This window comes from Polyodon spathula, chromosome 11 (genome assembly GCF_017654505.1).
Source record: "Polyodon spathula isolate WHYD16114869_AA chromosome 11, ASM1765450v1, whole genome shotgun sequence".
In the NCBI taxonomy this organism is placed as follows: domain Eukaryota; kingdom Metazoa; phylum Chordata; class Actinopteri; order Acipenseriformes; family Polyodontidae; genus Polyodon; species Polyodon spathula.
This window is the reverse complement of record NC_054544.1, coordinates 33,395,165-33,422,645: the sequence shown is the minus strand read 5'-3', so window position 1 is coordinate 33,422,645 and position 27,481 is coordinate 33,395,165. Positions and strand designations below refer to the sequence as shown.

The 27,481-nt window shown below is 36.5% G+C and overlaps 2 protein-coding genes across 3 annotated transcripts in view; one reads left to right on the top strand and one right to left on the bottom strand.

Moving 5' to 3' along the window:
- LOC121322772 (rho guanine nucleotide exchange factor 26-like) overlaps positions 1-21,955 on the top strand; it is a 34,203-nt gene extending 12,248 nt beyond the window's left edge. For both annotated transcript variants that reach the window (XM_041263063.1, XM_041263062.1), the window contains exons 7-15: positions 3,652-3,804; positions 4,187-4,316; positions 5,417-5,491; positions 6,774-6,863; positions 8,983-9,137; positions 14,488-14,697; positions 20,113-20,183; positions 20,309-20,413; positions 21,592-21,955. In XM_041263063.1, coding sequence (XP_041118997.1) covers positions 3,652-3,804; positions 4,187-4,316; positions 5,417-5,491; positions 6,774-6,863; positions 8,983-9,137; positions 14,488-14,697; positions 20,113-20,183; positions 20,309-20,413; positions 21,592-21,734 — 1,132 coding nt within the window. In that variant the 3' untranslated portion in view covers positions 21,735-21,955. The remainder of the gene's footprint in view (positions 1-3,651; positions 3,805-4,186; positions 4,317-5,416; positions 5,492-6,773; positions 6,864-8,982; positions 9,138-14,487; positions 14,698-20,112; positions 20,184-20,308; positions 20,414-21,591) is intronic.
- Positions 21,956-23,396: 1,441 nt separating this feature from the next.
- Positions 23,397-27,481, bottom strand: part of dhx36 (DEAH (Asp-Glu-Ala-His) box polypeptide 36) — a 29,989-nt gene continuing 25,904 nt past the window's right edge. Inside the window, exons 24-25 of the mRNA XM_041263064.1 lie at positions 25,311-25,463; positions 23,397-25,189 (exon numbers count right to left, since the gene is read on the bottom strand). Of these exons, the coding sequence (XP_041118998.1) occupies positions 25,007-25,189; positions 25,311-25,463 (336 nt within the window). The 3' untranslated portion in view covers positions 23,397-25,006. The remainder of the gene's footprint in view (positions 25,190-25,310; positions 25,464-27,481) is intronic.

Below are 27,481 nucleotides of genomic sequence, written 5' to 3'. Positions count from 1 at the left end.
ATGTTATTTATGCAGTTCAGAACATATGTCTTTAAATCCAGGTTACAGGTTAAGTGTCGTCAGGTAAAAGTTCATTCAGACATAAGGAAATTGAACCTGTGAAAGCCAATTTGTTAAAACCACATTGCTGTTATTTACTGTAGAACACATGAAAGCAATGCACTGCGCCGCAAATCAATGCTGGCAATTCAAGGTTGAATAAATAAATTAACATGAAACATCCAGTGAGTCAGAGTTTGCACTTGTAATGGGATGAGTGCGTCCTCTTCTGTGTGTGATATGCAGTACATACATGTCTGCAGGTGCTTCCACAATGTGTCCATCACCAGGGATAATAGTAAAAAGCCTACAAAACCATTGTTGCTTTCAGGTCTGTTACAATGAATATGGATGAAATTAGAATACCACAGCAGGGGACATTGTCAGGTGACAATTTGTGATTTCATTTACAGTGACTACCTATACAAACTAAACTAATCTTGGCCAAATTCATGATGTATTGTGTTTGGCACAATGGAAATGAGCTGTGGCTCAATTTTCTGTAGTTTAGATTTTTTGGACAATTATTTCAGTTACTAATGGTGACGTATATTATGTCAGTTACAATACCTGACATTTACTTTACTCGACTTGAACCAAATAAATATGTCCTTTAGAAGCTCTCTGGTCAGATGAACTGTATTTGTATTTAGAATTCCTAGTTTACATTAAACAGCTGTGAAGGATGTCTATGCAAGTGTACTGTAGAGAAGGTATTGTAATGTATTTCTGTAGGTAATATTGTAGAAGTGCTTTAGGTTTAACACTGGACCCATTAAAGGGGTAAAACAAATGCCCCCAAAAGTGTTGCCTTTTCACTCTAGTTAACAGGACACTGGTCCATTATGCAAATTATCTGACCAAGCAGTATCACTCCTTGGAAATTAAAAACTAAGTGAGACAAAATATATTAATAATTCCAGTACCTAATGTAGGCTCAATGCTTATTAATTGTAGTTTTTATTTAACCTGTATAGGGGGGAACTGAATATTTCTAAAATGCAACTTAGCTTGTAGATGTCAGGAGCTGTCATTTAGTAACTATTGGTGTCACGTAAAATGTTGATAAGGGGAAATAAATAATACCAGCACAAATAAAAACATTTAAAAAAATCTTTTCTCATGTGTTTCACAGCTCTCGTCATTACAAGTTTGGGGTAGTTGCAATCCTTCTCCTCGCAGTCAGTGCCCTCTTACTGAAAGCAATGTGCAGAGACTTGATCTCATGTTCATATTTCAAGGTCACTTCTTTTTCTTTCATCTTTTGTTCTCACACATGAAAACTGTGGCTATTGAATCCTGTGAATGAACTGCTATAAAAACAATATTTTCTTTGTGTATCTCAAAGGCTGTTGTTTCTAGGAAGTTTTTCAATCAGTTTGATATTTGAATTGTTTTCCCAATGTTGTCAGGAAACAAATCCACTTTAGCTTTCCTTTCCTTGTCTCCTACAACACAGCTGAGGGTTTTATCTTTAACTCAGTATCAGCGATTTATGATAACGCCCATAAAAACAATGTTCTGGTACTTTCAGTTTGCTTTGGGTCGTTATGCTGATCCATGCACCGGGGGGCTCAATTGTACCAATCAGTAACAATAACACATATTATGGTGCAGGGTGGCCAAAATGGACTCTTCCAGTCCTGGCCTTTGTTCCAACACTATTGTAAATGGTTTATTTGCACCATTTAAACCTCCATCCGAAACTCATTCATTATTTAATTTTACATTGGAATGGCCCTCTAATATTGTGATTGGCCATCCCTAGTGTAATATATGTATTGTTAATTAAACTAGAGCTCGAGTATCTATATATACATGCAAACACCCGTAGTGATAATGTTGCTACATTTGGGTAACTGTGTACACACAAATATGTCACAATGTCTCAAGTATATTCCAGGAGATTACTGATATGGTAAAGGCTAAATAAAATGACTTTCTTGTCTTGTAAAATTTTTTTTAGATCTTTCTTGCTTGCAGTCGATATAACTGGAAATTTGGCTTTTCCAACGTGGTATGCATGTTGCACAACAGTACGTCTCACATAGTTCAGGGTTCAAGATGGACTTAATAATATTTAGGTACTGATTTGCTGGTGAACTTATTTTAATCTGCACAGCTCTGTGTTGCTCAGTATTTTGTGATTTCCAGTGTTTTTATAATGAGTTTGGTATTCCTGTTAATAATGGCTGTCTTTGTGCTCCCAGCTGGTTCAAGTGGCAACGTTTTTAAAACAGCATGTATCCCTGCTTGGGGATGGAAATGAGCCAGATTTGCTTACATTGATGTATTACTACTGTTTAAGAAAAAAAAAAAAAAAACCTCTAGGGATTTAATTTCTTTATTCAGACTAATAATACAGCTAAACTGCATGAAGATCAAAATACCACAGAAAAGACTGTAAAGTGTTGCACATTCATTATACAGTACTAGCCCTGTGCTGTAATATTTGATACACCAAGATCGGTGAATTTAGGTACTGATTTTAAAAACTTTTTCAATATGAAATAAAAGTAAAATTATAAATACTAATGGACCTAACCAACCAATGATAGCATGCCGTGGCACTGAATTTCAATATTTTGATCTTGTTATCAGAATATAATAGACTTCTGCTTGGGATAAAATCAGGCTCTCACAGATGTGTGTAGAGCGATATGCTGAAAACAGGAGTGACAGTGCTGGGAGCAGCTTGTGGGAGATGATTGAAAAGACTCCCCTGAGATATTAGTAGTCAAAGCTCGGAAGTGAAGGCTCACAAAACAAAAAAAAAAAAAAAAAAAGCACCAAACAGGATTTTAATCTTTCAAAGTTTTACACGTGTTAAATGATGAGGCACTCAAGAAGAGTGTAATGTCACAAAATAGACACGAACAAAACCAAAAACTATTTATTTTAATAAGAAGCTAGAACTGGGAGTGATAGATGGAGGGGAGATCCAAGTAGAGCAGGAGGTCTTAGTGGATTGAAATAAGACAGGGTGTGTAAGAGAGTCCCCGGAACAAGCAAGGGGGCAATGTATTTCCTCCAGTTAAGTAGATGCCTTCTCAGCCCTCCTGAGTCATAGGGGATTTTCACAGAAGAGGAAAAAACTCCAAGCAGTATACTGTCTGTGATTTAGCTCCATTACATTATGTGAATGCTGTGATATGCCTTTTTTTTTTTTTTACAGAAAATAAGTATGTTATAAATTGTGTCAGTATAATAAGTCTTTTTTTTATCGTGATTACAGCTCGATATGATATTACTGAGTTACTGTAAATCATCCCAACCCTACTTTACAGTATCACCTTACTTTGACTTTGCATTTTGAACTCCTAATGTTACACTTTGTGAGACAGCATGTCAGGTTAATATAGTGCTGTAGAGTCAACAGCTTTTCAAGCAGGTGCCAGTTTGGTTTGTTTAGTTTTTTCTCATAGTTGACCGTAAGACTTAACCTAGTATTTATTTAAATAATAGAACACTGTGGCTTTTGTCATGAGCAGAATAACCATCATCTTCTCAAATCCTTTACTTCATGGTCTTTACAGTCAAGGTTGTAAAACGTGCTTCTCGGGTTACTCGGGTTATAATTTGAACTGTTAAACTGTTCCTGTGTTTGTTTAGGTTCTTTAAAGAGCTGGAGGAGAGGCATCAGCAGAACATTGTCATCGATGATGTCGGTGATATTGTTGAAAAGCATGCCACGTCAACATTTGACCCCTACGTGAAGTACTGCTCCAATGAAGTTTACCAGCAGAGGACACTCCAGAAGCTTCTGTGAGTGAAATCTGAATGAGAATGTAGTACCGTACTAATGTACTAATCTAATAATGTATTGTGGGTGTCTGTTCTGGGGGCAGAAGAAGTGTTTTTTTACTTTATGAGCCTAAAAAAAGGCAATGGGTGAGAATGGTTATGAGAGATATGTGGGCACGCTTCCTGTGGTAGAGTATTTTGAAGTAAAGTAGAGTTTGGAATTGTAGATTATCAGCTATATCTATACAGTCTAGATCAGCTTTCACCAGCCATTAATCACAGGCATAATTTCCTTTGGCTCAATTTATGTTCTATCCAGTGCGGTTCTAAAAGAATTCTATTGAATAAAACTGTTCCCTGTACCTAAACTTGCTTTTTTAATTACCTCTGTCTTCCTTTTTAGAACTAAAAATCCCTCCTTTAAGGAAGTCCTGTCTCTAATCGAGAGCAACCCAGATTGCAGGAACCTTCCTATGATCTCTTTCCTTATTCTCCCAATGCAGAGAGTCACTCGTCTGCCTCTTTTAATGGATGTAAGATCACATTTCTATATAGAAATAGCATTTCTTGTAGCAGCATCTCTCTATTTTTCCCATTTTATGAAAAAGAAAAAAAAAAACAGTCACTTACAATAGGACCTCGGTTTTACTAAGGTTAAGTGACTTGCTCAGGGTCACACACAATGAGTCAGTGGCTGAGCTGGAATTGAACCTGGGACCTGGTAACAAGCCCCTTTTTTTAACCACAGAAGCACCAAGGCCAGCTATATATTTCGTATGTTGAGTTTAATTTAGAAGATTAAAATCTTGCAGGCCTATAGAGAGATATTTACAACTATCACTATTATTTTTAATGAAAAATTATAGTGGCTGCTTCTTCAATGAACCCACTTGAATTTGTTCTACTTTTAAGCCTGTCTGTTCCTGTCACATCCCTTTAATCTTTGTCTTGCAGTTGTATAGTGATCTAGACAGCTAGAACATTAATCTTGGGCTCCTGCACTTTGTGCCTCTTCCCTCCCAAGTATTCAAGACATGGTTTTTAAAACCAATATAACATCTTGTCAAAGAGTGTCCTGAGAAAATGTATCTGGCTTTGTTTCAGCTAAGAGGCAGAGTGCTTTTATATCCCAGATATGCTTGTGATGTCAATGAGCTTTGTCAGAAATGTATAAAGAAGTGATTGAAAATGTAGTCTCAGTTAGGAATTTAGTTTTCTACTCATTCCAGTCATTGTGTACTGTGTAGATAAATGCAGGGGCAACTATTGTTCCCCTTGTGAAGTAACTTTTGAGAGCCTTCTAATTTCCCATGATTGTTGCTGAATAGTTGCACACAACTTTCATCGATCTAGTGGCTCCCATGAACATTGCAGACTAAGGAATTTTAGTATGCAGTGACTGTTTTTGTATTGTTCACTGTTGTTATTGCAGCTCTAAAGTATGTATTTACACTGAAGAAGGCACAAGCTGAAACGTTCGTCGACTTAGTCTGTTATAGTTTTACCTTGGAATTATGCTTGAGTGTTTTTAAAGGATGGATAATGTGTTTATTAATATGCTAAGGGGAACTGTCGTGGGTGGTAATGATTCGCATTGCATGCATACTGTAGGTATTCTATTTTTACATTCCAGACTATCTGTCAGAAAACGCCAAAAGACTCACACAAGTATGAACTCTGCAAAAGCGCATTTAAGGCTGTCAGCAAGGTGAGGATGAATTTGATTTTGCACTCATTGTTTTATATATACTGCTGTGCAAAAGTCTTAGACATGTTGCATTTTTTTACTGATGCATTATGAGCATCAACAATTTACTCAGAGCCTCCACTAGTGGTTTCCACTATTATAACAACCTTGACTTGAAAAAAGAAATAAAAACATTGGCTGAAATAGCTCTCATCACTCGATTTTTAAGGTGTGGTATCAGAAGCATAATCAACAAGTACAGAGAAACATAATCCCTAATTGACAAACCCAGGACTGGAAGACCCAAAAAGCTGTCTAACAAGGATGAACAATACTTGATGTCCTTAAGGAATAGAAAGAGGACAAGCATTAAATTGACAACAGAACTGGCAGAAGGCACAAGATGTTGTTTGTCCATCAAATCAACAGTATGAAAGTCACTCTTGAAATCAGAACTTAAAGGATCTGTTGCAGTAAGAATACCTCTGTTAAGAAAGGGGAACACTGTTGATGTATGGACAAAAACACTTGTGCCTTCTACCAGTTCTGTTGTCAATTCAACTCTTGTCTTCTTTCTGTTCCCTAAGGATATTATCTTCAAGTTCTGCTCATCCTTGTTAGACAACTTTTTGGGTCTTCCAGTCCTGGGTTTGTCAATTACAGATGATGTTTCTCTGTACTTGTTGATTATGCTTCAGATACCACACCTTAAAAATCGAGTGATGCGAGCTATTTCACTCAATGTTTTTCCTTCTTTATGCAAGTCAAGGTTGTTATAATAGTAGAAAACACTGATGGAGGCTTTGACTAAATTGTTGATACTCAATGCATCAGTAGAAAAATGCAACATGTCTAAGACTTTTGCACAGCAGTATATACATTGTATTGCTTTCCTTTTTTTTCCCAATTCTGTTTCATGTATGTAAGTATATTATTTCAATTTGCATAGTACATGAACATGTGAATTAAACCTTTTAATCATACTCTAAGAGAATAGAAAACTAATTTACAGGTTACATTCTTCTTTGCAGTACTTTACATAGTGTCTCTAATTACTGTGTATTTACATAATGGTTACTTAGTAAATACATGTGTTCTTGCACATAATTACAATGTTGCTATAGATATTTACAATGCGATTGTGTAAATATTTTTGTACAATATATTACACAATTACACAGTTATACAGAGACACTTAATATAAAGTGTTACCAAATGATGTTGTTTCCACTACCATTTTAAGCAGTTAGATTTCATTTTGCATTACTTAAAGGCTGTTGTCTTGCTTCTTGTTCTGTGGTAGCTGGTCCGACAGTGTAATGAAGGAGCCAGGACAATGGAGAGGACAGAAATGATGTATACTATAAACTCCCGGCTGGAATTCAAGATCAAGGTACATTCTGGAAAATAAGGGAAACACAGTACATGTAGAATATTGCACAGGTTTAATGTTATCCTATTGAATAATAGATTATGGTCTTGAAAGCAACCAACAAGATATACCAGTGCCCAGGAGTTAGTTAGTAAATCAGTTTGTGATTAAAGTGGTGCAGTTTTATGCTCTATCAAACATGTGTTAATGAGGTGTATTTCCTTGGAGGATGTGGTAGTTTCTTTTATGTTATTTATGATTAGTTATTTATTTATGTATTTATGTATTTATTTATTTTGGGCACAGTGTTAATATAGGAATTCACATGTTCATGTGATTAGTGTTGCAAGTCTTGGCGATGGTTGACTGAATCTTTGCTATTTTAAAGCACCTAGCAAATGTCTATAGATGCCTTTGAATGTAAAAGGCATGTACAAGTCAAACATAAGTATGAGGCTCAGTGTGTCCACCTGTTAAATGGATATACAGCCCTTAGGGTTGAAAGTTGCTTGGCTCCATAGTTCCAACTAAAGATATTATTTGCTAACAGCGATGGATAGTCCATTTGGTGGTTTGATTCCAGGAAAATCGGAAATTCTGAGTCATTGTAAACTTATGTCAATTGGGGGCCTAATGTAAAATTAGTTTTCTGGTGGACGCAGTTGGCATTGCAGTAATTAACACTTTTGCAGGCAGCTAAATAAGTCTACCTGCTTACATAGTTCAAGGAGCACCATTGAGGCACCATTGATTTGCTATATAAGGTCTGCAGAAAATGGAGCTCAGTTCCCAATGGTTTGTCCAACACCTTTCGCAACCACAAAACAAAGCAAAGCTGTTCTAAACTGCTAATGTCAGCCTGCTTGGTTCAGATGATGCTGTTCTTACCCTCTATATAACCCTCAGTCTTAATGACAGCTTTGGCATGGGAAGTGCTGTTGGATTGCAGATGGGTTACATTTACATTCATCTGGATCCACTGGCAAAAAATCAAAACATTTACATGCACTGTATTTACAGGCTGTTATCAGTTCATTTGTGGCACCATTCACATCACATCTCTCATGGTTTTAAGGTGTTTAAGTTGGAAAATGAGCAAGCAAAATTGTTTGCTGTAGTTTACTGCAGTATTTGTCTATAGCTTTTGTTTGTTTTTTTTCCACAAAATACTTAACATATAACAAGCACATCAATACAGTGTCTATAGGCCTTTATTATTATTTATTATTATTATTATTATTATTATTATTATTAGTAGTAGTATTATTATTAGTATTATTTGGTTTAAATACACGACAAACACTCCAATTAATTAATGTTGTCAGAAAGAGCTTTTGCGTTTAAGGTTTAACCACAAGGTCTTTATAAATGAAGGCACAGCTAATGGGCCCCTCCAACTTAATCTACAGTATTTGATAAACACAATGTGTTGCATCAAGTAGTCACAGATTCTTGAACCGCAGTACAGTGCTTTGCTAGAATAAATATGTAAAGTGAAGCGTTCGATAGTCCATCTCCACCCTTGTGAAACTTAGAGCTGTAATTATTTTAAAACTATACAAATAAGGGTGGGTCGTATTAAATCCACACGTTACAGCAAGTATGTATACATTTGATTCAGGCATTTCTTTTTTAAATAAATATATATCAGGTTTATTATTTGTGATTGTAATTTTTCAACACTGTCTTTTAGGGCAGTGTTAGGTTAAACTGAACAGAATAACTTGTTTGGGTTGCCCACGGGTAAAAGTTCATCACGTAGAATTGTCAGAGTTTGAAAACCAATAAGCTTGTTTTTAAAAAAAAAAGAACCAAAAAAAACCCAAAGCAATACCAATATGCCTGGTGTTAGTATAATAATAAAAGTCGAAGAAAAACTTTTCATTTCTTTTCCTTGCAGCTGGGGTACCCACTTGTGGCTCTTTCAGTCCATTCCAGTTTTGGACGATGTTCCAACTAGGTCCTAAGTTACTCGCTGAAGCAACTAGATCCAAACAGGAGTAAAGTTAATTGGGCACACAAAAAATAACTGAAAGTAATGTGCAGCATACTGCACTTGTGGAAAGTTTAATTGAACATCACCACTGTACAGAGAGCTGTTTTGCTGACGACGTTCTCCGTTTCTGTCTCTTGCAATCAGCCATTTCCTCTGGTCTCTTCCTCCCGCTGGATGGTGAAGCGAGGGGAGCTCACTGCCTTCGTGGAAGACAACGGGATCTTCCTGAAGCGCACCTCAAAGCAGCAGGTCTACTTCTTCCTGTTTAACGATGTCCTCATTGTTACCAGAAAGAAAAGGTTAGAGCAGCCAAGTCTGATTCCCATTCTGCTGCCAATTTCACATTGTTAAGATACATTTTTTACATGGCTTAAAATATTGTACAGGATTTGTAAGTTGTATCCTGTTTATATGTGTCTAAACTTTTTTCAAACCTACGATTTGTTTCGTTTTAGAACATGTTGTATTGCTGTTCAGCATCCTTATACAGTGTTGCCTCAGCCAGGTGACATAATGAAATACATGTTTTTTCTTGAAATGGAATAAAAAGTAGAAGATTCTGGCAAATATTTTACATACCAATAATGCATTTTCAAAGGCATCCTTCACTGGATTGACTAGAGCTGTGAGTAATGGTTCTGAAAGATCTTGTGTAATGCAGTATCTTGCATTCAGACATTTTGGTTACAGTTAGTAAGATCTTGAACTAAGGGAGTAGCTTTGGTTTTCTTTGTTTATTTTTAAACCAGTGTTAAGCCATTTAAGTCTGATTTGGCTACTCTGTGTATTGAATTGCCCTTGCAAAATACCCCTATATTTACTGTACAGTGTGTGTTTTCAGTTTGCAGATTATTAACATAATACTGATAATACTATGAATGACTTAGACCTTAATGCTGGATTGAATACATGAAGTGCCCCATAATAGTGCAACAACAGTGCCAATAGTAATTCATGCTTCGTTTGTCTTGTCTTGCTGGTGAGAATCTGATGCACAGTAATGGAACCGTATACCTGGTTATGGGCCTGGACTTTTGCGACACTCTGCATAGTCATCTGCTGGCTGTTATATAAAATGAAAGGTTCCCCTTCCACGCCTAGGAAACTCTCAGCTGTGGAATGTAGCTTGACGTTCGTGAAGAACAGCCAAAGAAACAAAATGGAATGTTACCTTGCAGCTGGCTGAGAATGCTCACATCATAGGCCTGAGAACACAAGCCCTTTAATGACACTGTAACTTTCGAAATTGCTGTGTTTTGCACACGAGTGTAGTGGGCATGTGGTCCTTTCTACACATTGTAGAATGAGGAGACACATCTACTAGCTCTAGGTTTTGCCATTTGTGACGTGATTAATGATAGTCTTTTAAAATACCACTGAAGCATAGTAGTGTTAAGGGCATGTTCTATATCTATCTATCTATCTATCTATCTATCTATCTATCTATCTATATCTATCTATATATATATATATATATATATATATATATATATATATATATATATATATATATATATATATATTTTTTTTTTTTTGTAGTTTTTGTTGTAATTAAACATGCAGCGCCAGTATAAGTCAGTGTCAAAGCCTATGCTGGTGTGTCAGCATTAAGGTTTTAGTGTGAAATGCGCTTGTTAATTGGGTTGGGTTTTAACAGATCATAACAACAGATATGACCCCAGAATTTCCAATTGTATTACTTAAGCTTGGAAACCAATATAAAATAGATGATGCGTTGTTTGCATTGTGACTTTCCCTGTACAGTAGGATGGGACCTACAGAACATGTAAAGAAAAATATTACTGTCTAATTTGTGCATGGTTTTTTAATCATTTTTATCTTGGCCAGGACTCTTTTCCCTTAAGACAACTGTAACACTAACACATTACAATGTTAATATTCCATGTCAGTTACACAATAAATTATTTTATTTTAAGCAATTGTATTACACAGTAATGGTTCACTTAATTGGCTGTATAATTCATATTTACGGTACTTAACTTTAATACATAATTTGAATGTTTTATCAGCATGTTGTTAGATTAAAATAAGAAGGCAAATGGTCTTCTTCTATAAACCTAAGAATCAATTATGGCAAATAGTTCAGGTTTCAGCTTATAACCAGTATAGTCCTTCAAATGGGAATATTTGAAACACAAAAAGCTGAATTTACTAGAAGTAAGCTGTTATCCACTGTGATAAGGGTATTGCTGGAAACACTGTAGTTTATTCAATTAATCTAAATGTGGGCAGATCTAATTATCACCATAGTTCAATTTGTTAAAAGAAGGGACTTTTTGACTTGTGTATTTTTCTCTTTAAAACTAAGTAAAACGACTTTGTTCTTGAGTGAACATTTTAAATTGCTCCAGCCTTGCTTCTATGTATTATAAATCTTGAGTTATACCTTTTTTGGCATTAAAATAGTCCTTGAGAGATTATTTTTGTCAACAACTTGTATTGCTCAAAGGAAACAAGTGCTATTTGTTGGAAATGTTTTAACAAGAAGCATGCTACTCATGGGTTTTTTGGGACAGTTATGTAATAGTAATTCTGGTTACAAACAGCTGGGTTTTTTTTTTTTTTGGCGGTTGGCCCTTTTGTGTGTTGCAGTGGATCATTTTAATACTTTCACTTCATAAAACTCAGTGCAGATGCTTTTGAACACAAGTGCTTATTTGTACAACATGTACACTTTATTTCACAAAGAATGTGTTGATTTTACAGCTGAGTGTCGCAGCCCCTGTGCGAGTTAGCCCATAACGCATGTGATTTCCAAGTACTTTTGAACTCTGTCAAACCTTACAAGTCTATCCAACTTCTCTTTCCTCTTTTCTTCTTTCCGTGGCAGAATTCCAGAAGCATCTCTGTAGTAAGGATTTTTATTTAATTAGCGTCTTTAGTAACATTTGCAGCTTACGCTCTCTAGATTTGTAGATAATCAGTTTGAACATTGTTATTACCTCTCATAATCTTAATTTCTAAATGGATTTGATTTCACATAGGGTCATAGAATCACATGTCGTTACCGATATGTCTTTCCTGTGATAGATCTTATGAATGGTTTCATTTACTGTTGAAATTTGATCACGTCAGCTTACAGTCTTTTTTAAAGTCCAGTAAAGCAAATACAGTTCACTTGTTGTACTTATTACATCCTGTAAAGGCTGAGTTGTCAAATGATGATGATGATGATGATGATGATGATGATGATGATGATGATGATGATGATAATATTGATGTGCCCTGGTGAAAGTGCTAGAATGGTCTTTCCTTCATAGTGACATTAGGTGTTTTTTTTTTTTTTTTTTTTTGTTTTTTAAGGTAAAAAGGGACACAGTTCTGCTCTCTGGTTTCATTTAACATGTGCACAATGTGAACCATTCTCTTCTTACCTACTTTAGTGTCTGTTGCCTGGTCTAAACTTCTTAATAAGGACAGCAAATCTCTTTGGACAGAAACTCCAGAACAGTTATGTGGTTCATTTCCATTGAAAGAATACTATTTATTAGTTTGCCTGTGAATCGATTTTCACATCCTTGCAGTGACAGCCTGGAGGGATTCCCTAGATTCCACTTCACAGTTAATCAGACGCCCCCATGGCAGCTGCTCCTCAAACATGTGTCTGTCTGTCACATCTATGATAGGCAGAACTTGCTGGGTGAGGCTGGACTATGAAGCACACTTTGTTAATGTTAAATATTTTAAACCTAAACATTAACTAAGATTAAGTATGCACTAGTATAGAGTTGTGCAGACTCAGTTTTAACTGAACCTGTGCATATTAACCTCATGTAGTTAGCAGTTACTCATTTTTTTCACTGTGAGATAGATATTTGTTGGTGTTTCTTAAATAAAATATTCAGATTGTTACCAATTAATTTAGGTTGTACTTAAAATAAAAGCTGTGCCTGTGGACAAAATTGTGCCAGCGAGACCAGCCTGTCATAATCATGAATACTGCAATAATGGTGGTTGTAGTACTACTGCTATGTGCTCTCAGCCTCTGCTTTAGTGCCATTTGATAAATCTGCATTTTAATGTACTTGTATTTTACAATGGGGGAAAAAAGTTAACTGTCAAGAGAGAGAAATCATGATAGCCTCAGATTGTCAGAAAGTCATGCTCTTTCCATTCAGTAATTTCCACACAAGCAACCAGTGAACAGAGACGAACTTTCAACATGTTAATACGCTGGGTCTGCTGAATATGTCTCACAACTATTTGCCAAGGCTGCGTTCCATCAGTCTCCTTTGCTAATTAGAAATGGTTTGATAGCTTTGGAGAAACAAACTGAGGCCAAGTGATGGGAAGCAGCTTTGCAGTCAAGCCTGCCTTATGCCTGAGATATTAATTGGGAACTTGTCAGATTTGCCACTTGAGTCGTCCATTTTCAGAATAAAAGCTTTGCCAACGAGTAGGCAGCTAATTATGTTGATGATGAGCCTCCATGCCCCCACTCCTTTTGTTAAGGTGTTACCTCGTGAGATGTACTGCAGTGAAAGTTGATTGAAGGAGAATGGCTAATTAAAATGAAGCTCAAGGACATTCTTTCACTGTATTACAAAGTGACAAACCGGCAGAGAGATGTGCAGAGGAAGACATTCACTCCAGGGAACTTTTTATTTAAAATCTACATTCACATTCATACATTTGCTTTTTTAAAATTTATTTTGGAACCGCTTAAGAAGACTTCACACAAAATAATTCATAGATTTTGATTTGCCATCCTCTGAAAATATGATCACATTGGACTGGAAGGTCTATTTTAATGAACTAAACCCTTATCACTAATTGTGTTTTTGGGGTGTATTAAAATCTGCTGCTGTTTTACATCAATAAAATTGACTACATCAACATTTTTATTTATTTTTTGTAAATCTTTTATCAGACTCGGATATGGTGCCAATGTGAGTATATTGCCAATGAAATGTGTTTTGTATGGCAAGTGGATCTCATGCTTATGAAGTTAAAGATGGAAAAGCTCCCCTCCTGAGGACCTGGACTGTTCATAGGTTATTTCAAAAACCAATAACTGCTTTATGCAGAGCTGCAGGTAACTCTACCATTGCATCTCAGTTCAAGCCTGTATAGCTTTTTGGTCTTTGCTCCACCTGTAGTCTATTTAACTGAACCAATTGAACCTCCTCCTGGTCTTCATCGCCTGATTGTTTAATGATACCTATAAGAACTCCGGCAGGATTTGCACACCTGCTGTAGGGTTTACGGTTAGCACATGAGCTTATTTGGACAAATAGTGCAGTCAGGTTTTTAAAGATCGGTACATACTTCTCTATTTTGGAAATAAGATGATTCATTCCAGTGTTTTTCTCCAGATTAAATATATAATATAATATATAATATATATATAATATAATATATATAATATAATATATAATATAATATAATATAATATAATATAATATAATATAATGATCGTACATGCTCATATTGTTGCATAGTTTACCAAAAGTACTTTTGGCTTACAAATGGAATAAATGCATTCCTGTTGAGAAATTTCCTGCTATGTGTATTTTTTGCTCAATTTCTCAAAACAGAATGTCCCTTCAGATGAGGTGCTTGTATTTCATTGACCTAGTACTGAATAAATAACTTCTAATAAATACATATTGTTTCCTCTTGTTCCAGTGAGGAAAGTTATAATGTCATTGACTATGCATTGAGAGACCAGCTTTCTGTGGGCCAGTGTGAGATTGAGGAGCTCAACCTATCCCCTGTGAAGACAACGTCAGGGATGCTGTACTCACGTCAAGGATCGGCCAATCACGTCTTCAAACTGGCTTTCACTAGCAACCACTCAGGAGAGAAGGTGACGATGATTATGGGAGCAGAGTTTCTGTGAGTACATCAGTAATCTAATGAAGTCCATAAAAGCATAACCGCTTGATAATGCATCGTAAACCATTCTCTGCATGCCCAATGTATCAAGGCATTCTTGACATCAGAATGCAGTGTGCTTCATTACTAAGTAAAACAGAATTAAACTGCCAAAACAGTCAACATGCAAACACACATAGTGCAATTCCTTCATAAAGTCAAGCCCCGTACTCTTCAGTTTTAGATATGAAAATGCCTGCAATGTAAAGTTTAGTCTGAGACAACTGAAGAGCTGGTAAAAGCAATTCATTCAAAGCTTCGTTTTTCCCCAAAATGGCTTTCGACATTCAAAATACTACATGACCAAACTGCCCTTGAAATGAAAGTAGTATTTAAACTAATGAGCCTGCATACACAGGGCTATTTGAGGAAGGGTTATGAGGTTGTTCTTACTAATTATCATCTGCATACATGTTAAGGAGTTTGAACAGTCATGAGATGGGAAATCTTTCAAGGTCAGGTTTAGCATGAGCGTCAATAATTCATGGCCTGTGATTGCCTGACTCAGTTAGTGTTCTTTAGCCCCTGAATACAAGAACTTATATTAAGTCTTATAATACTTAATTCTACATGCACTCCTTGGAAGCTTTCCCATCTGAAAGCTTGCATATTTTAAATAATGCAAACCGTGATAAGGTTTTTGTAAATTGACAGAACGCATAATCATATAATATGACACTGGCAGGGTGGAGCAGGACTCCTTTGATTTGAAGGGTACATGAACACCTGTATCAATGAGATATGGGATCTCTTTTATAATCATTTGACATTTTAGTACATTTGCATATAGGTATATTTACACACACAGATAAAAATAAATGTTTGCATGATAAAGAATGATTTTATTCAGACTGGTGCAGGCACACATTGTCTCCTTTCTGTTCAGCTCCATTGTTCACAATCAAGTGTTAACAAAATGCTGTGGTTAGATTAGAGCAAAGAATATCAGTGAATGCAAACACTATCTGAGCACTCTTCAAGTCTACAGTAATTCTACAGCCAACTTTATAAATCCATGCATAGACACATTGTGTGTTAATGTTGGATGCACCTGAGTCTCTCCTTGTTGCCAATGCTCTAGTATCAAATGAAACAGAAATCAGCCCATGCCATACTGGAGGCTATTCTATGATAAGTCATCACTAATGCAAACACACAGTTTGATCACCTTAATGTCTTGAGTTTGTGTTCGATCACATTTTCATGACTTTGCGTAGTATGTCACTGAAGAATTGCGTGTGTGACTGACTACATTACTGTGAGTTTTCACAATCATGGACAGATTTTATTGCTTCTGTGAAGGGAGATTGAAGTTTGGAAAACAACTGCAAAGTCATGTTCATTTATTGGTAGTGTGAAAAGCATAGAAGGAATGAGTATTGAAATCCCAACTGACATCCTGTCCTTTTCTTAACTCGCCGAAGAATGCTGTAGTTGTAAACTTACCCACGAAGGTCAAAGGGAAGTCTTAATGGTTTCTAATGATCTTTGAACTGGGGCTGTTTTCACTTATCTCCTAATCTGGTTTTGGTTGATATTTGTTTTCTCTTCTTTTATGAACTTGCTGAACTTTCTAGCTTGGGTATGAGAAAAACATTCACACAAATGATGATCTTGAACTAAATCTTCAGATTTCAGACTCGCTGCTTAACATCTTAATAACCCTGCAAGGATACTGGTCTACTCTTCAAGAACTAACAAGACTAAAATCAAATAAAAATGTTGTTGTAAGTGACTCTGTAGCTGATACATAGTTCAGACACCCTAGTGTCTGTAAGTCACCTTGGATAAAGGTGACTGCTAAATAAACATAATAATAATAATAATAATAATAATAATAATAATAATAATAATAATAATAATAATAATAAACTGCACCCTTACAATATTAAGAAATAATATTGAAGCGTACATTCTGTGGAATCGACATTAATGCTTCTTTCTTTAGAATGCGACTTAAGAGATGAGGAGCTGCCAGCTTATGCAATCGAAATCGGGAGAGTTCTGCCACAGAAAACAAACGTTTGAGCTCTCCCGGACAACCCGGCGAATGTTTTCATCTTTAGCATTGCTGTTGGATAGAGTTATTTGAACCGCAGGGATTAGCAAAAGTAATGGGGTTCATGATTTGTATTGTTAGACATGGGGCTGAAATGGAGATCATGGGCTTTATTTTGTGCTTCATGGCGTGCTAATTGCATAGCCTTAAAGTTGTTGCTTGGCAACCTGCATTGTTAAGGCAGTTCTTTCCCACGATTCTTTTTCCTTCTCCCCACCTGTCTGCTGGTACATCGTATCGTATCATATTTTATCATACTCTTAAGTTTTCAGTAAACAGTTTGCATTTCGTTTAGAAACGGGGTTACTGTATTCAAGTGAGTTAATGTTTAATTTACATTTAGGTGTTAACATTGGTTATCCTGTTGGAGTGACCCAATTGCAGGGAAGTACATGTCCTTCTCTGTTGATCCACAGACAGGGATAATACAAATGCTGGCAGTGTTTGGAATGACCTGTTTTTTTCCCCACACTGCACAGATGTTCTGAGGGCATGTGAGCGTCCTTCGATCTCACAAGGCAGTGGGAGCTTTAAACAGACTCTTACTGCATGTCTTAGGCTTGTCTTGAAAGATGAATCTTGTGTGCCAGTTCAGGCCCGTGTCTCTTTCTGACTGCTAAGTGCTAGGATTGTGTGGTGATTTTGAGACACGGTTCATATGCAACCCACAACACTACATTAACTTACCCTGGTTATTTTTGTATGCTGAGATGTCCTTGATGTTAGCTGGGCATGACTGATGGGATATAAAGGTACTTGCCATGCTCCAGTAGCTCAATATGAAGAATAGCCTGAGGATATGTAAATGTGTGCAAACAAGAAGCAAGAAGGCAGCTGTACATAAATCTCTAGTTACCTAATTTGTTTGCTAAACGCATTTAAATTATGCCACCAGGACCAAAAGTCTCTTGTTGATATTGCTTAGTACTGTTCCAGCTTTGCCTGGATAAGCACATAGTTTACATATGTAACCTCTGTGTTTTCTTATTATTATTATTATTATTATTATTATTATTATTATTATTATAATAATAATAATAATAATAATAATAATAATAATAATAATAATAATAATAACAACTCATTGCTTGTATTGCAACATGTTTTTTGGGAGGGATCATGTATGACACATACTAGCCATTTTTTAAACGACTGATGTGTAATAAAATATTAACTTCAGCGCAGTGAAACATGGTAGATGGAGACCTTAGGAGTTACTTTCTGGAAAGTATCATTCCTTACTCTTTTAGTACTGCAATCCATTATACAAGTCCTGGAAACAACTTACTTTATACACCGAACAGTAACTGAATACTTGAAATATCTTCTTAGTATGCGGAACACTTCATTGTGCTGATAGTGCCAAATGTGTAATGGCTCAATGCTTAATTGGCTTGCTAGCTATTTATAGTACAGTATATGTGTTTGTTTTGGTCCTTGTAGAATAGGACACATGAGAGAGCCAATATTAGTCTTTCATGATCTGCCTTTTCAATCAACCCTTAATATTCTGTTGTATTTTTGAATACCCTAAATAAATTACTTTAAAATGACATACATTACATTACAGACAATACAGATAGATGAGAAAACTCAGGTTTTTTACTCTTCCTTACTTTTTGTAAAATCTGAAATAAGACTGCTTTTGTTCCCCGAGTTACTGGCTACTACTGGGGGGCCACCAACCTTATGGGAAATCATTAGCATCCAGGCAACCCTCAGGAGAAGTGAAAGCACTTTACTGTCCTGAATAAACACTGGAGGTGGAGAAGGGAATTCAGAGCTATATTTTATTGCTCAGCATCCTGTGTTCGTTGCCAAGCTTGGGAATGGTTTTATAGGTGGACTGAAGAATCCCTTCCCCTAGAAATCATGTGAAGATTCAGATATTTCCATCTATCATAATATTCCTCAGCTGGTTCTTGTGTGTTCTTGTTGACAATTAAACTACAGACTGCATTAGATCTGTCCTTTTCCTTTATCAAAGTGTGTGGCAAGCAAACTACGTGATTGTGAGATCGTTGCAAATCAAAATAAATCACGAAATATAACATTATGCGATACAACAGTGGAGACTTACAGGTCTTGTGATGTATAGTCCTATTACTCCCCTAAAAACACACAATTTTTACAATACTCAAATCTGTTCTTAATTACAACTGATACTGTTCATTTTGTATCTTTTTTTAATTTCTATTAAATAACGTATTTCAAAGTAAATAAAAACAAAACCTATGAGTTGGCAGTTTAACGCAGAAAGGCAATTACTGCTTACTGTACAGCGGCAATAAAAAGAGAGCAGTTACAGAATATATTATTCTAACCTGATCAGAAAGGGTATCATTTCAGATAGGGGACCTGCATCTTTCTAAGGCCAGTATGCCGAAGATAAGAAGTTGCTTGAGCCACAATTTCCATTAACGGTAGTGTCTACAGTATGCTCCACATGTAAAGTAGTTAATGTCAGTTTAATTTAAGACTCCTGTAAACTACAGTGCCATAAATGTTTTAGAACTTTGAAATGCATTTACCTCAGATACGAGTCATTCCATAAATATTTATGTTTTATTGGTAAGCTGTTTAAAAGAAAAACAACCAGCAGTGTTCTGTCATGTTGGTTTACAATCTGCATTACCAGTATTACTATTGATGGATTTCATAGAAAAAAAAAAAACATTGCAGCGTTGGACTTTTTAAAGTTTTAAAAGCATTTTGTTCTATACTGCTAATATAGAATATAGCTTTTTTACATCTTTGGATTGAATAAAGGCTAAGAAGGTCATGAGACTCATTCATTGTAGGCATGAGAGACTTGCCCTCATCTATTTAGTGCAACATTAGGTCCTATTTACACAGCTATAATGATTCCGCTTTGCAATATAGTTACCTAGATTGACAGAACTCTCTTTGTCCTTTACCTTGCATGCTCGGTTTGATCCCTGTCTCTAGATGTGTATATGATACTTGAAATATGACCTAAAAAAGAGACATTCACAAGGAATGAAGGTGACCTTTTTAAACTTTTTTTATTTTTATTTGGTTGGAATCAGGTGAGCTTTCCTTCTGTTACCTGGGTCTGGTGGGTGTGTCTCAATGCTGAGCACACCATCTGGGCAGGGAAACAACAGGCACCTTGTTTTGAGACTGACACAGATCAAATTTCCTGCCCGCTGTGTTTCTGTGAGATCTATAAACCGAAAATCATGTAAATCACACAATAATAGTGTTTCGTTCCCTCAATATCTAATTTGGACATAGGAGCATGTTTTACATAAGGTGAGGACTCCAACTTTTTTTTTACCATTCTTTCTTTGCAGTAATGAGAGAGCTCGCTGGATCACAGCGCTGGGAGAAAACAGCAGCGATAAGCAGAGCATAGACAGAACAAGTAAGTGTTGAACAAGCCAAGCCGCCTTTAAAATTAAAATGCTGCCACCTTGTGGGCAAAGCTGATCTTGCATCTTAGATGGCATGGCGAGCTGTTCTTTTTGTCATGTTTAAATCTTTCTGTAGCACTGACCCAGGTGGAGATTACGAGAACGTACACTGCAAAACAGCTGGATGAACTTTCACTTCAGGTTGCTGATGTGGTGCTGGTTTACCAGAAAGTTAACGACGGTAAGTTACAGTCTTATGTCCATGAATTTTATTTTTTTCATAGCATATTGGTTATTAATAATGAACAATTTAAACACAAGGTATCAAACCAGTGTCTATTGCAACATAGCAACCTGTTGATTGCAACATTACAGAAGTGTAAATAGCTGATCACTTGTTTCAGAGTAACTCATCCCCACTAATATTTTGGTTTTAATGAGGCAGACTAATTGTTAAAGGACTGTGTTTTCTACATAATCAGGCCTCCAGGTCTCTTCATGAGTACTGCATGTTCTAATGACAAGACTGCTGTCTTCATGAATATTTCAAAGAGCTCAAAGGAATACTTTATGGCCTCTGAATTTGAATACTACTTCATTTATATCCGTGTTATACCCCTTAACGTGTGTTCTTAAGAACAATTATGTTACTGTTTCTGCACATATGGATTTCTGACATGTTTAATAAGGGCACTAAAATATTTAACCTGTGGGACTACAATGGGGTCAATATAAAAAATGACCATCAATGGTTTATATTTAACATCCACACTGCTGGTTCTAGAAGGGCAGGATAAATATGTACATCAAAAAAAAAAAAAAAAAAAAAAAAAAAAAAAAAAGGACCCCCTTGCGTTTCTATGAAGATACATTACTTCAAAGACTATTGGCAACTTTGAACTTAAAGGTCATTCATCAAAGACCTGATCCTATGCTATTTCATTTTTTGGATTAAAAAAAAAAAAGTACATTATTTTAAATTTTGCAATGCCCACTTACTCACTAACTTAAATGGCTGTTAACTTCAAAAGATATTGTATAGAGCAGAACTGTTTATCTTTCCGTGTTAAAAATTGCCATATGAATAGTCATCTTTGCTGAGTTGTATGAGGAAGCTAACACACACGTTTTCAGACGATGATTATAAATATCAGTACTGCTCCTGTGTGAAAAGGACAACACATATTAAGTCTGAAGCAAATGCCGTACAGTATAATGTGAAGGCAATATTACACATTCATCATCTTAAATCAGAATTCATTTTTTGCCTTACTGTTGTCTAGCTATTGCATACCTCCACATATAAAGACAGCTGTTTTTGTTTAACATAGCAGGTATGCTTGTGAAACTCAAACAGCATAAAGCTGCAGACATGGCTAAATTGAATTTCATATTAACAGAGGTTCTGTTGTCCTTCAGGATGGTATGACGGTGAGCGTCTCAGAGATGGAGAGAGAGGATGGTTTCTCTCAGAATGTGCAATGGCGATTAAGTGCCAGGCAACGATTGAGAAGAACGTGGAAAGAATGGGCCGTCTGCTGGAACTTGAAGCAAACGTTTAGGATTTCTAAAGATATTCCCCCACCTGCCAACTTTCACTATTCGCACTTGAAACTCCAAACTCTTTCCTATCACTGCCTTTAATAGAAGTATGATGGCTCACCTTGCATTACTCCGTTCAAAATTTAAGGGAATCCAGTCACTGATGCTGTACTCAAAATGAAAACATTTTTTTTTCCTAATATTGCACTTCAGGGACTGCTCCTTTTTTTGTTGTTTTAAAGGGGGTAAAAAAAAAAAAAAACGAACAAGAAAAAAACACGAACCACTGTAAAATGTTATTTTTTTGTGACCAACAGGAACTTTAAGTATGAAATCAATTTCTGTTTTGTGTGTAAATAATTGTATGTTGTTTAAAAGCATGTACACTTGTTGGTACAAGTACATATTGCTATTGAAATTGTAAGAATGTAGTTATGATTCATGGTAAGATTGAAGAGTAACGAAGATGTACTGTCAAAAGATTTCTTTTCATAGGGTGTAAAAAATACTTTTGTAATTTACACACCACAAGGATACAAAGTTCCCTTTCCACTGTCCACAATTCCGTATCAAAATGCATGATAGAAAATAATACATAATGACAAAAGGAAAAAATAAAGTATGCCTTAACAATTTAATTGCATGTCTGCAGTGATTGAAGCTGATTTTTAATTTTTAAGTTTTAATAATTTTTGTTTTCTTTTTACAACTCAGGGAAATATATAGACTGATGATTAGATCATGAAACTTCTTCCTTAATGCTGATAATTGTTTTTAAAAATGTTTAATAGAACATTTGGGATCCATCATGGAATATTTAAATCTCTGAAAACTTGCCAGTAAAATGCCTATGAAATCTGTAAGCAAATGCTTCTACTGCCTGATTCACAAATTAATGGATTCTACTAGAGACCTGCAGATTTACAAATAACAAATGTTAGCGCAAAGAACAAAGGGGTTATTGTGGCTGTTTAAAGACTGTAAATAACAATACAAATGAAAGTAAAACAGTGGCTGGGGGGAGATGTAGGAAACACCCAGACAGATCGGTAGTCCTTATAAGTGAGGGATGGGTTATCTGAGAAGCAGATGGGAAGACTCTAAATGCTGAGAAAACAAGTCAAGCTGTGAGAAGCAACACAGGAGTTGATCCTTATAACAACATTGAAATTTCCATCTGTCAATGATGCAATGACCAATAATAATTTTTAAAAAATAAATCACTAAAACGGAATTATTAAAATTGCCTAGCACAAACTTTCTTTACAAATATCAAGGTATTGGGCTTTTCTTTTTTCTTTTGTGCCTAGAGGACACATTTTTTTTTTTCTCCTTCAGCTGCTTCATATTTCTCAGGAACCTCTCCTGCCACTTGCTGGGAGACAGTTGGAGTAAGGTATCGTTTTGTGCCAGTGAGCTGTGTGGTCACAGAGTGCTTTGCTGGTGGAACAGTAAGTGCTGACAGAGCAGTGGGGAACATGCAGCGGCCCATCAGCAGCAGTGGGATCTTAAGATCAGCAGTCCCACCAGGAGGCACTCTTAAGCCAGAGTGTTATTGATCTTGAAAGCTGCTTTCTTAGCATCTGTACACATCTCCTGCCAGGACAGAATTCAAAATTGTGCTGCTCCGAAGAACATCAAACCATTCTTCTTGAAATAAGCGTGCTACATAGATAATTGAATAAAGTTAGCATTTTATCAAGACCTCAGGAAGCTGATAACAGGTAGTTTGTGTTGCTTTGAATACAATTTGTGCCTGACCAACTACATTCATGAATTGCAGATAGATGATTTTAAATAATGTTGGTTGTAGTTATAGCTGTAGTTGTACATTAGATTTTTACACTGCCCAATTGTAATTATCGATGTAAATAATGCTTACATATTTGGTAATGTTTAATTATATTTATAATAAACTGCTATCTGCAGAGATGGAAATAATATTTGGAATGCGTTGTAATTCTGTTTAATAGCAGGTTTAGATCGGGGGATGGAATGGAATAACATGCAGGTCATGGATTTATAAACTTAAGGCAAAAAGGGGGAGGGGAGGAGTCATGGCATGTCCTTGTAACTTCAACAGTCCCTTCAACGATACACAACGTACTAGAGAACAATCAGAAAACAACTTTGAATTGCGGCTGTAAATCAAATGTATTTCCAACAGGGATGTATTTTCAAGCAGAGCAAATTCTGGGGAAGTGTCGATTAATGGTTGACGACACATAAATCAAGGTCATGGAGAGGAGGGGAGGTAGGTGCCCTACCCATACACGATGAGAATGTGTATGAAGCCTAAATAATGCCCATTTCGATGACTTTTTACTATATTTTTCTGCATGTGCATAATGACCTTGACAAATACAGGTATCATGTCAAATCTTGCTCCAAGGGCTTTCCAAGAAAATATAATTAGTTGATGCACGTCATTGACATAATTGGTTGAACAATCCCCTCTCTGGTCCACTTTTGCTGGAATTACCTTATTATAGAACACATGTCAAGAACTGCTTTCGTGTACAGACTGGTGAAGGGCAATTCTTTATGCCCCAGGGTTTGTTGTTCAACCCATTTAGATGCAAATTAAAAAAAAAAAAAAAAAAAAAAAAAGTATATCCTGACAGTCTACCTGAAACAGCAACTTTGAAACCAAAGGCATTATAGACATCTGCGTAATAATACACACACAGGCATTTTGAAGAAATGATGCAAGGATAAAAGATTGAAAAGGACAAACTACATACACAATAGGAACATCTTGTTACTTCGCAGCAGCATGCGGACAACGCATTTTAATGATTTGCATTGGAATATTAAAGTTGTTAAAAATGGGGTGCTAAGTACATTAGTACTACATAATGGCATATTGGAGAGACATGTGCATCACACATTTAACATAAGAGCTTAACATTCAGAAGCTTTTTCAGCTGCCCATGCAGAGCTTTAGGCACTAAACAAACAGAGACTAACTAATGACTACCTAACTAATTTCTTAATATTCTTTGCACGTGTCAAAAAAAAAAAAAAAACACACTTACACATGTTGATTATACGAGTTAAATATGAAAACAGCAAGGGTTAACCCTCGGTTTAACCTTCTTTGATAACTCAGAACATGTTTCATATTAGCGTACTCTTCATTCTACGTTTAAATAGTAAAAAAAGACAACAACTGGTTATTTTGACAATGAGCGAGGTGGGTTGGTTGTCCCCAGTGCTTGTTAATACAAAACAAATGACAATAGGTTTCAGTATTTCAGAAGTGCCTGGTGACGCACACGCTCGTAACAAGTTAATAGTATCCCCCAGAAAAACGGGGAGCAAAGTTTTTAACAGCTCCACTCTCCTGTGTAGTTATTAGATCAATAATCGCCGATATGACAGCACAGTCCTTTGATTTTGTATCGTTCCAGTCCACAGGTTGAGGGTTTTTAATCTTCTCTTGAAGAAGAGCATCAAGTTCCCTCTTTAAATCCTGTTAAAATAAATAAATTAGTAATTGCTCATCAAACATTTGCCTACATTCTTTTAGAAAAGTGATGCTTAGAAGCTAAACCAAAATCTATGCGTTTATTTGTCCTTCTCTTGGCTCTCACCTTTACTAAATGTGCTATCCTGGCTGGAGATTGAAAGACAATCCATTCATCTACAGCAATGGTGTCCTGGTCCTGGTCTTTCTGTATTGAGATATCACCTCCAAAGAACAGCAGCGAATAGGGAGTCACTTCGGTGCAGTCATACAGGAATATCTGTGAACAAACACCTGGTAAGGATCTTTTTTACAAACCTATCAACACTCCCATCACTCAGCTCTGAGCACAAGGTTTCCCAGGTCGTTTCTGGATGCCAGCCAATCACATAACCTTTTCCACTTGCACTATTCTAATAAAATCTGACCGGCCTGCGGGGATGGCTCTGAGAACTGTGCAAAGCAGCTAACAAAGACAGGCTCGATTAAAGCCAACACACATTTTGCTAGATGTCTGAACAATGAACTACAACATTTGCTGTGGCACCAAATTACTGTACTGTATTGTACTGTAGCTTTAGTTTTGGACCAGGGTGCCAAACTGAAGATCAGCCAATTCTTTTGGGTTTTGTGGGTGTAGCTCTAAAAATACACTCCAGGCACAATAACCACCCATTCTAAATGCTACACTTCTTACTAAAGCCTCTGTGCAAGAAAGCGATTCCTGTATTGAAATCCTGTTAATGTACAGTGGCTCTCAAAAGTATTCACCACCACCACCACACACCCCCCCCCCCCCCTCCCCCCTGGACTTTTACACATTTTATTGTGTTACAACATGGAATCAAAATGGATTTAAATTAGGAGTTTTTGCCACTGATCAACACAAAAAAAAGTGCATAACGTCAAAGGGAAAAATAAAATCTACAAATTGTTCTAAATTAAAAAAAAAAAAAAAAAAAAAAAAAAAAAACAGAAAATAATTGATTGCATACTTATTCACCCCCTTTGCTATGACACACCTAAATAAGCTCTGGTGCAACCAATTGTCTTTAGAAGTCACACAATTAGTTGAATGGAGTCCACCTGTGTGCAATTAAGGTGTTTCACATGATTTCAGGTTAAATACACCTGTCTCTGGGAGGTCCCACAGTTGGTTAGTACATTTCCTAACAAAAAATACATCAAGAAGATGAAGGAACATTCTAAGCAAATCCGGAATAAGGTTCTTCAAAAGCACCAATCAGGGGTAGGATATAAAGAACCAAGGCAATAACTACCCCCCGGAGCACAGTAAAGTCCATTATTAAGAAATGGAGAGAATATGGCACAACTGTGAATCTGTCTACAACAGGCCGTCCTCAAAAACTGAGTATCCGGGCGAGAAGATCACTAGTCAGGGAGGCCACCAACAGACTTATGGCAACTCTAAAGGAGTTAGTCTTCCACGGCTAAGCTGGGAGACACTGTGCATATGGCAACAATAGCCTGGGTGCTTCACAAAACTGGCCTTTATGAGAGAGTGGCAAAAAGAAAGCTATTGCTGAAAAAAAAAAAAAAAAAAAAAAACCTCACATCAAATCTCGGCTAGTTTGCCAGAAGGCATGTGGGAGACTGAGACCAAGTGGATGAGACCAAAATAGACCTACATTTGGCACTAGCCTAACACCGCACATAAGCCTGAGAACACAATCCCTACCATGAAGCATGGTGGTGGCAGCATCATGCTATGGTGATGCCTCTCTGCGTCAGTGCCTTGAAAGCTTGTGAAGATAGAGGAAAAATTGGATGCAGCAAAGTACAGAGAAATCTTGGAGGAAAACCTGCTGAAGTATGCAAGAGACCTGGGACTTGGGAGAAGACTCATCTTCCAGCAGGACAATGACCCCAAACATACAGCCAAAGCCACACTGGAGTGGCTTAAAAACAAAAAGGTCAATGTCCTGGAGTGGCTCAGTCAAAGCCCGGACCTCCATCCAATTGAGAATATGTGGAAAGAGTTGAAAATTGCTGTTCCCCAAAGGTCCCCATCCAACTTGACGGATCTTGAGTAATTTTGCAAAGAAGAATGGGCAAAAACTGCAGTGTCCAGATGTGCAAAGCTGGTAGAGACTTATCCAAATAAACTCATGGCTGTAATTGCTGCCAAAGGTGCCTCTACCAAATATTGACTCAAGGGGGTGAATACTTATGCAATCAATTATTTTCTGTTTTGTATTTGCAATTAATTTAGAACAATTTTCTGATTTGTTTTTCACTTTGACATTATGGACTTTTTTGTGTTGATCAGTGGCAAAA